The sequence below is a fragment of the Carlito syrichta genome, unplaced genomic scaffold (genome assembly GCF_000164805.1).
Source record: "Carlito syrichta isolate Samal-C Ts95f unplaced genomic scaffold, Tarsius_syrichta-2.0.1 Scaffold308901, whole genome shotgun sequence".
NCBI lineage: Eukaryota > Metazoa > Chordata > Mammalia > Primates > Tarsiidae > Carlito > Carlito syrichta.
Window position 1 is genome coordinate 32,688 of NW_007252997.1, and position 10,723 is coordinate 43,410.

At 36.8% G+C, this 10,723-nt stretch overlaps 1 gene segment (V, D, J or C); it reads left to right on the forward strand.

Annotated features, from left to right (window-relative positions):
• Positions 1–1,127: 1,127 nt before the first annotated feature.
• LOC103268793 lies at positions 1,128–1,688 on the forward strand. The segment is given in 2 exon segments: positions 1,128–1,176; positions 1,276–1,688. Coding segments are annotated over 2 exon segments (462 nt in total).
• The last annotated feature ends 9,035 nt before the right edge of the window (positions 1,689–10,723 follow it).

Here is a 10,723-nt window from a genome sequence, read left to right on the forward strand (position 1 = left end):
AGGCACTGGGGGTTCATTGTCATCCAGAGTCTATGGAAGGGTGTTAAGATAGCTCCCTGGAAGATCATTGAGGGGAATCCTGAAGTTGAACCTAGATTCAGAGTTGATTTGTACATGTCTTAAAATAGGGCTGGAAATGGAGGAATTAGAGACCCAACCTTTCTTCCTCCGTTGGTTCAGAGCAGGGTTTTACTGAAAATCGAGCTTTGTATTGGACTCTGAATGGCATGTGTGTTTGCAGTGGATATGCCCCTTAGGTCGCTGAAGATGTGGAGACACAAGCATTTGGATGGTGCAGCACCATATTCTGGGTTGTGGAACCCAGAGAAGCAGTTAGTGTGCCAGGAGAGCCTTAGAGAGCCAGGCCCCTACCAAATCAGGCCAATCGACCTGCCCTGTTGAATGTAGACAGTAGGACAGGGAGAAACAGAGATGTTGCTTTGGACAGCACCTGTTCTCAGGTAGCTACAATCAGAGTGACATCTTCAGCACATTCACTTATTAGGCAGGTACTGGGGTAGACCAGAATAACAGGATTTTCTCCCCACAAAACTTTTGATCACGGCAGAAATATGTCACAATCTAATTCTAACTTCATCACTCAGCTTAGACTCCTGTGTGTCCTCTGGAAGGAGGTGAGTAAGTCTGGGCAGAGATAAGGAGGTTTTTGGCTTAGGCTTTCTTTGACCTGATTTCAAGTTTTTTTTCTATGTGATTGTACATCTGTCTCTACTTGTATTTTTTATCTAGCTTCTGCATCTTTCTCCCGTGAGTCCGATGGATACTACAAGGCATTTGATTACTATTGCTACTGTAAAAATTGGCAGGTTACTAGGTAAGAGATACAACAGAGAAGGCGCTTTTGAATTCATAATATTGAAACACAGGAGCCTCTGTGTGTGTCAGTCTGTAACTCAAGTCATTTATAACTGAGTTCTGTCCTGCCTGACTCATCTCTTAAAGATGCAGCCTTCTCTGAGGGAGCTTTCAAGTTGTGGGCGGTGGCTCATTCTGTGATGTCATGGGCAGATGCATCTTGTGGAGATGAAACATTCCAAAATGTCTTTCTCTGCTTATGCTAACAAGGGCCCTGGTCTGGAATGTTCTGTATCAGCCCTCAACGTGCCATGGACACCTGGATCTTCTGCTTTATGGCCATTTGTATCATGGTAGCAAGTGAGTCCTCAGAATATTTAGCATCGTCATGTTGGGCTTCTGTATTGATGACTCCTTATATTTTCCTTTTCTGTCCTCCAATTCTGTCTTCTTTTATAGAGCACACAGATGCTGGGGTCAACCAAACACCGAGGCACAAGGTCACAGAGAAGGGACAAGCAGTGACTCTGGAATGTGAACCAAGTTCAGGCCACAGTGCACTTTACTGGTACAGACAGACCTTGGTGCAGGGACTAGAGCTGCTGATTTACTTCCGCAGCCAGTCTCCTGTGGATGATGGAGTGATGCCCAAGACTCGGTTCTCAGCTGAGATGTCTAATGCCTCATTCTCCTCTCTGAAGATCCAGCCCACAGAACCTGAGGACTCAGCCCTGTATCTCTGCTCCAGCAGCATAGACACAGCGCTGCAGAACTTCCCCTCCCTTTGCAGAAACTCTGGGGCTTCCCTTCCTCTCAAGTTCCCAGTAGTTCTGAGGAAAGCCTTCAATGATCCTCCCTTTCAACAGAACTAGGAGAGATTGTGGCATGGCAAAGACAGAAAGCAGTAAGGCATCCACATAGGAAATCTGGTATAAGAAATCATTAGGAAAAACAACACCTGCAATCCACTATTGATTGATTATATTTCCTTTCTTTTATAGTTGTGTTTACATACTGACTGCTTAAACTCCTCTCAAGGTATCACTGGCAACTGGAGCAAAATATGCCCATATTTTGAGTGTCCAACACAATTTAGGTTTCCTGAGTTCTGCAATATAGACAAATTCCACTCATCATGGTCTATTTCTTGTTGTTCAGGGGCCATGACTTTCAAAATGAGAATAGTGCAGAATGAAACCCAGGTTGTTTTACATGTACATCAAGAGACACAATTATCTGTGTCTATATATTATTTGACGGTGTTCCTCCCCCTCCTGGCTCCTCTCTGCTGCTTCCAAATGATTTCTCTCCATTCTCTTTTAGAGCTCAGCTCCCTTCCACATGCAGAGTTATAATATTCCTCTTACACTTCTTTACCTTCAAAAAATCTCTCTTCTTATTCAATCCTGACATCATTCCTATTGATTGATCATCAAAGATACAATTTATATATTGGTCTGGTTTCTCGGTTTCTTTTCCTCCTCACTTTTGAGAAGTATTTTTCCTCTAATATTTTCGAGACTTACTTCCATGATTATAGCAAATATCTACTAAATGAATGAATGTCTTCCTCAGCCTTGTGCTCTCTGAAGGTGAGGAATTTATATAACATTTTCCTCAACCAACTCATCTTTGACAAAGCCTCCAACAACAACCAATGTGGAGAGAAGAACCTATCTAGTAAATGGTGCAGGGAAAACTGGCAGACCACATGCAGAACATTGAAACAGGACCCCTACCTATCACCATACACAAAAATTAACTCTAAATGGATCAAAGACCTAAATGTAAAACCTCAAACTTTAAGAATCATAGAACATGCAAGAGACAGCCTTATGGAAATTGGAACTGGCAACCAATTCCTATTCAGAACCCTAAAAGCCAATACCTTAAGAAATGATTATAGACAAGTGGGACCTCATCAAACTAATGAGCTTCTGCAAAATAAATGAAACAATCAAGAGAGCAGGGAGACGGCCCACAGATAGGAAAATAATATTTGCCAACTGTATATGTGACAAAGGACTAACATCTAGGATCTACAAGGAACTTAAATGCACCGAAAGGAAAAAAAACAAACAGCCCCTTTAAAAACTGGGCACAAGGCCAGGCTCGGTGCCTCGCTTTGGAAGCCTGAGGTGAATGGATTGCCTGAGCCCGCGGGTTCGAGACCCGCCTGGGCAACTTAGCAAGAAGACCCCATCTCTACAATAAATCAAAAAATTAGCTGGGCATGGTAGCGCACGCCTGTAGTTCCAGCTACTTGGAAGGCTGAGCAGAAGGATGGACAGAGCCCAGCAGGTCGAGGCTACGGTGGCCAGGAGCATGCCACTGCACTCCAGTCTGGGTGACAGAGTGAGGCTATAACTCAAAAAAATAAATAGATAAAAATAAAAAATAAAATAAATAATAAAAAGTGGGCAGAAGACATGAATAGACACTTCTCGGAAGAAGATATACAGGCAGCCAACAGACACATGAAAAAGTGCTCAGCCTCACTCATCATCAGAGAAATGCAAATCAAAACCACATTGAAGTACCACCTAACCCCAACTAGAATGGCCATAATTAATAATACAAACAACAACAGATGCTGGCGAGGATGTGGAGAAAAAGGAACACTTTGATACTGCAGATGGGAATGCAAACTAGTGCAACCTCTTTGGAAGACAGTATGGTGATTTCTGAAAGAACTAGAAATTGACCTTCCATATGACCCAGCAATTCTCCTATTGGGAATATACCTGGAGGAACTCAAATCATTCTACAAAAAAGATACCTGCACACATATATTTGTTGCCGCTCTATTCACAATAGCAAAAACATGGAACCAACCGTGTTGCCCATTGAAGCTGGACTGGATAAAGAAAATGTGATACATATACACAATGGAATATTATGCAGCCAAAAAGAAGGACAAATATATGGACTTCACAACACCTTGGATGAATTTGGAGTCGATCATACTCAGTGATCTATCAAAGAAACAAAGAACAAAGTACCATATGTTCTCATTCATAAATATACCTTGAACAATTATAATACTATGAGAAAGCATTTGGCAGTAATGGGAAACTGTCAGGGGATGGGGGTGGGATTGACAGTTGAGGGAAACTGCTAGGGGAGGGGAGCATACCTCATCGACAAGGGTACCTGCATAATCAATGTTTGTATACCTAACTCTGAATTGTACCCCACATCTTTATAATTAAAAAAAGAAATATAAAAAGAAGACATACAAATACAAGTATAGGGGAATAAATGCTTAACATCCCTAATTGTCAGGAAAATGTAAATCAAACTACAATGAGTTATCACATCATACCTGTGACAATGGTTACTATCAAGAAGACAAAATATGAGAATTGTTGATAAGGTTTATGTAGTAAAAAGAATCCTTATACACTGATGATGGAAATGTAAATTGATACAGTCATCATTAAAGACAATTGGATGTTCCTCAGTTCAAGGTCAAAAAGTCTAATGTTAGTTAACTTCAGATTATATATTGAGGAAAGCTTGTTAAAAATCTTAAAATGCTCAAAACACTTAATGAAAATGGGAACACATGTGACTGTAATATAATATTCACCCACTTAAGAAGATTGATAATTAGAGATCAGTTATCGTATGCAATTAAACAGCTTAGTAAAGATAACATGATGCACAGGAAATTACTTTGATAAAACATAAAATCTTTATTCCTAGGCAAAATATAGAAGGAGAAAACGTCTCCTATATTTTTTAAGACCAATGAATACTCTTAAAAATCTTGCTATTTTAACAAAGGATGTAAAAATTTAGTTTTGCGTCAGTGTACTTTAGATTTTAAAGATCAGTCTTTATAAAAACGTATAAACAATTCCCTTCTAATTTTAGACAATTTGATTACACACCAAGTTCCCTTTACAAGACTTATTTTTCACAAACCTTTTGCAACTTACTCAGACCTTCTAAAGTTGCTCAGTTTACCACTTTCTCAAACCTGTAGCTTTTCTCTATTTTCTCTTTTCATATAAGAACAATCAATAAGATACCATAAGATAAAATTTATTTTTCTTTCCTTTTATCATTAAAGACACACAAAAATTCTGTTCTCAATAACATACTAACACTGACACATATATATCCTTCGCTATTTAGACTTTCTTTGCCAAAAAAATGCATCCTCATAAGTTCCTTTGTAAATCTTTCTCTTGAAATTACTGTTTCCTGTCTCTCCTTTTTATCTAAACGTACTTTTTAAAATGATCTTTAAATTCCAAATTTAGATAAAATTATTCTTTTTAAATAAAAATATATTTATATTTTCATGCCTTTAAAACATTTTTTTACCAATAGCACATCTTACTTCTTATAGATTATGTATACAAAACTACACATACTAATAAGGATTTATAACTCTTAGTACCCTGTGTTTATAATGAAAAACCTAGGAAGAAAACAATTTTGAACTTTTTGTTATATACCAACAGCTTAGGAATACACATGTTATAATTATTAGAAGCTTGTGCTTTCTCATAGAACAGTCTTTTAATATGGAAGAGGATGTATTTGTTAATAGAACCCTATATATACTTGTTCCTTTGTAATAAGGAGGCAAAATTAGATAAATTTAAACTCCATGTTCAACAATTTGTGCTTAGTATTTTATCTTAAGAATATGAATATCCATTACTTAGCTCAATATACCATAATTTTAATATGTCATATAAAACTACTATTTATAAACATCTAACGCATTTATATTTGCACAATGCATTTATTTGAATAATTATGCCTAGATTGATTATGAAGACTGAGATATTAGACAACTAGACATAATTTTAATTCATTTCACTGTTATCCATTTTTAGGGACTATGTATATCAGGGGTTCACCTAAGGAAGATGTTCAAAGTTAAGTATATATATACATATTGCCAATAGCTAAAAAAATACAGCTTGCTTCACTGAACCAACAATATTAAATTAGGTTTATTAAAATGTTACACAAAGATCATTGTACACTTGGTTGGAATTTACATTTCATGATCTTAAAACACGTATCAAAGACAAATACAAACCCATCTCACCACCAAACCTAGGCAAAAAAATTATGTAAACAATTCTGAATATACCTGTATTTTTATTTTATTAATCCATTAAAATAAAAAAGTACTTGTCATTTCAACTAAAAAGCATTTAGGTGAATTACTGTATATTTTAATTTACAGTATTAATTTATCTGAATGTTTATTTGTTAATTTGAATAGAATTTCTTAAGGTATTTTGTCTGATTATATCAGATTTCATCAGGTAGATAAAACATAGTACATATATGTAGTTAAAAACACACATAAATAACACAAGGATCTTTGAGCATTCATTTTAAAATTTTAGTCATGAGACAGTAAAATACAATAGTATAAACTGACATACTTGATTCAAAATATTTTTTCTGACATAACAGCACAAGTTAGGGTTATCAGTTCAGATGCTCAAAGCTTTTTACTAACATTTGTGAAGAGGAATTTTATATTTTTACATTTGCCTTCAATAGGTAATTTTGTCAAGGTTGTGAACTAAATTTTGGATAAAGCATATTATTTTTTAAAAAGCTTCTTTCATCCTTAAAATTTTTTTTTTTCAGTCTCCAATGCAATAAGGGATTAATTCATCAGATATTGACACTTCATTGTAATGTCAAAAAAATCTCCAAAGAGTCTTTGAAATTTGTAACAACATATTTCTCTTTTATATTTTAATTTTGAAGACTAGGATTACTGATTATTTATCTTAATATAAGCATAAAATTCAGCAAAAACAGAGTAATCAGGAAAAAAATAAGAGGTTATAAACCTCTACATGCCCCCATATCATACAGACAAATAAAGTATGATTATTACTCAGTTCTAAGAAAATCAAATTTAAATAATGGTCACTGAGCTCTTAATTTATCTTGATGTAATTTGATGATCAGTTTAAAATTGTGCACAAAAGTGAGCCATAATATAGCTGCCTGGAGAGCATAAAGAAAGGTTATACTAGTAGGCCTTTAGAATTTGAGGATCACATTAGATTTTTTATTAATCTTTCCAGAGCAAAGATAAATGAATTACCTGCTGCATACAAATCTGAAGAGTATTCTCACCAGAAAGATGTAATGTCTTTATTTAATAAATGACTGCCAGAGGAGACAAAATATTTATTATAGTCCCCAAAGTGATGGAAGGTCCTTTAATAATGTGGCTTTATCATATCAGATTCTGAGAAAATGTTTTTATTTTAAAAAGGGAAACTAGGCCTGAGGTCAGATTCACCAGGGCAGAAAAAGTTATCGTGAAATCAGGTAGTTCAAAGGTTCATGTGAGTTCTGCACACCAGTTTCCTTCTAAAGGTGATCTTGCTTTAGGATCTATTTCTAACTCTAAATTTGTCACCCCAGCTCATAAAAGAAGATAAATTCGCCAAAGACTGGAAGTTAATATGGGAGTGTGCAGGGGACTTGCAAACCTAGGATATGCAGACCCTAGAAACCATAAGCATATCCAAAGAGGTTGAGGCAAGGGGAAGATTTTAAAGACATAAGGAGTACATGTAAATTATTTTGAGATCAAGACAACATCGGCTATAGGACCTTATTGCAGAAATTGATGCCAGTTTATCAGTTGAAATGGTGTGTCAAGCAAGTGTTCTTGTGTATCCAGCTAGCTGTCTTTGTCACTTGTGTAGCAAGCTTCAGTTTGAAAATTCCTTAGCAAAGTTCTTGTTTCAGGCAAAAACACGAGCTCTTCAGGAATTCTTTGTAATAGTTCTTGTCATTGGCATGTGGCCATGAGGGTCCTCCTATCTTAACCTTATGTCTGTATTTCTTTTCTTTTGTTTTTTTGAGTTGGAGTCTCACTCTGTCCTCCAGACTGGAGTGCAGTGGCCGCTCCCGGCCACCACAGCCTCGACCTGCTGGGCTCTGGCGATCCTTCCACCTCAGCCTTCCGAGTAGCTGAAATTACAGGCACGCACTACCATGCCCGGCTGATTTTTTATTTATTGTAGAGATGAGGTCTCGCCAAGTTGCCCAGGCGGGTCTCGAACCCTCAGGCTTAGGCAATCCACTCACCTCAGCCTCCCAAAGCGTGGGATTACAGGCTGAGCAACTGAGCCTGCTCTCTGTATTTCTTTACTCTTGTTAGGGTTTGTCATAAATGCTGCATTTTTATTCTGACAACTTTTACTCTGCCATACTGATGAGGAAATATACCTTCTCCATCCTCCCTCATTCTTTTTACTCAGATGCAGCAGGCTTTACATGTGAAAACACATCTTTCACCCCATGCCAACCTTAAAGCTCATCTGGCCATAATTTTATCTCCTTCCCCAAGCAAAATTTCTAAAACACAGCTGAAAATAATATTCTGGATATTCCATGGGAGCTGAAGAAGATAATTTGTTTGCAGATGGTATAGCAGAATTTCATAATGATCCATCTTAGCTCTCTTTGTTCTTTTCCAGAATTTCTTTTTTTTTAGGCCTTTCCTACCTTACTTCTTTTATTTCTCTATACCTCTAATCTCCCTTCATAAAAAATTACTGTCCTCACCAATTAGACCTGGACTTCTGTTTGCACATATCATTCAGCAAAACAAATACAGTCTCACTGGTGAGTGAAACTTTCCCTTTCCAAGTGGATTATGAAGGTATTGTTTGAACAAAAATGTAGATTTTTTATGTTCCTGAAAAACAGTGAAATTACACTGCTAATAAGATGTAAAAGCACTCTCTTGGGAATATACCCAGAGGCTCAAAAATTGTTCTATAAAAAAGATACTTGTACACGCATGTTTATTGCTGCACTATTCACAATAGGAAAAACATGGAACCAACCCTACTACCCATCAAAAGTAGACTGGATAAAGAAAATATGGTACATATACACGATGGATTATGCATCCAAAAAGGACAAAGTCATCTACTTCTCAGAAAATTGGATGGAATTGGAGACAATCATTCTTAGCAATCTATTCCTGAAACAAAGAACTCAACACCACATGGTCTCACTCATAAGTGGGACCTGAACATTAATCACAATAGCACAAGGGAGAGACCAGCAGTTGTGAGACACTGCGAGGGGAGGGAGGAAATGGGGGGCACATAACAACAACACATAGTGTACCTGATCCTAAACCAGGGAAAATGAGGATCAGTTGGAGGCCCAAACGTCACCTGCACATACATTACTTATGTATGTACCTAATCCTGACTTGTACTCCACATCTGTATAATAAAATAAAGTAAAATAAAATAAAATGTTGTCATAATTTTTTTTAAAAGAAGTAAGAAAATATTTTTTGGTAAGCATATATAAAACAAATGTAAAAATAAAGAGACCATTTTCAGCTACACTAAAGTCAACTTATTTTTTCCTAGACAAGGTACTAAGTGGCATTTTCCCTTTGAGAACGATACCAAAAAAAAAAAAAAACTAAATGGGAACAAGAAATTGAAATTGAAGAAGACTTTGGGGGATTAAGAAGGAAGTTACAAATTTTAGAACTGCAAATTTTGAGCTCAAGGAGTTGATCATCAAAAAATGGAAACATGATGCTGAAGTGTGGAAACCTCAAGAGAAAGTTCTGTGATATGCAACTGGGCCAGAGTCACATCAGAGCAGGTGCCTTTCTTTCTGTCTCAGATCTGGGAAGGAAAATGAAGAAAGAGACCCTGTGGAAGAGGTAGTTATGTGCAGAGGAAGTTGAGCGGTTTGACGGGGGCTGGTTTCTAAGAATTCTGCACAGCTTTTCTTTTTCATGTGTATAGAGAGGAAATGCACAGGATAACGAAGAAAGGCTCAAATACATGAGCGTGGCAATCCTGTGTCTCCCAGGGCAGCATGATCTGTTCTAATATATATACATATATATATATAGGTAAGTACAGATATAGTACATGGATAAGACAGAAATTGTCATAACACAAAATTATGCACACTGAAATTATCCTTTAAGAATGAAGGCAAAACAAACTTTCCATCAGCTCTTCAGAATGCATGATTAAGAAAACGGGCCTCTTACTGCTATCAGATCTTTGAACTAGAAGCTGTCCTTGGAGGACAGCTGTGATCTGTTACTGGTCTCTGCTGTGGGTCCCTCCCAGTCTGATAAGAGTCTCAGAGACAGCGATAGTATGAGCTAAGAATACTGTAACTAGGAATACAACAAAGAAATAGGGGTGGTCAGTTAGAAAATTAACATGGTGCCCATTGGATATGTCCTTAACAATAAGTTATGTTAAGTGATGAAGAATTCACGGGTAAATTGTGAATATAAAATCACAGTGAACTGTTGAGATAATGTTAGAGGGCTTATACAACTATAAGGTTAGCTTTGATGAAGGAATGTGTGCTAAAGGATGATAAAATAAGACAAGTTAGGAAAGAAGAAAATGAGTTGATTTATTCTGTAGCAGTTGGAAACCTGTTAGAAAAAAGGAGAAATAAATTAATGAAAAACATAATTCCCTCAAGAGATCTGGATATCCCATAGCTTACATGGGAGAAAAACAGAAGATAATTTGCTTGAACTATTCAGACAAAATGAGCATCTCTAAGATGAAGACTTTTGTGTTTGTATCCTGTCAACAGATGGACATTTTAAATTGTCTTTTAAGGTTCATAGTCAATATTTTAATTTTTATTATTTCTTTTTCTTTTTGAGATGAGTTCTTGCTATGTTCCTAGGCTGGTCTCGAATTCCTGGGCTCAAGCAATCCTCTTGCCTTAGCCTCCTGAAGTGCTGAGATTACAGGCATGAACCACCACACTGAGCCATTATTTTAATTTTTAAAAGCCCTTTAAAATTTAATTGCAAGCCAGGCTCGGTGGCTCAGCCTGTAATCCTGCACTTTTGGGAGGCTGAGGTGAGTGGATTGCC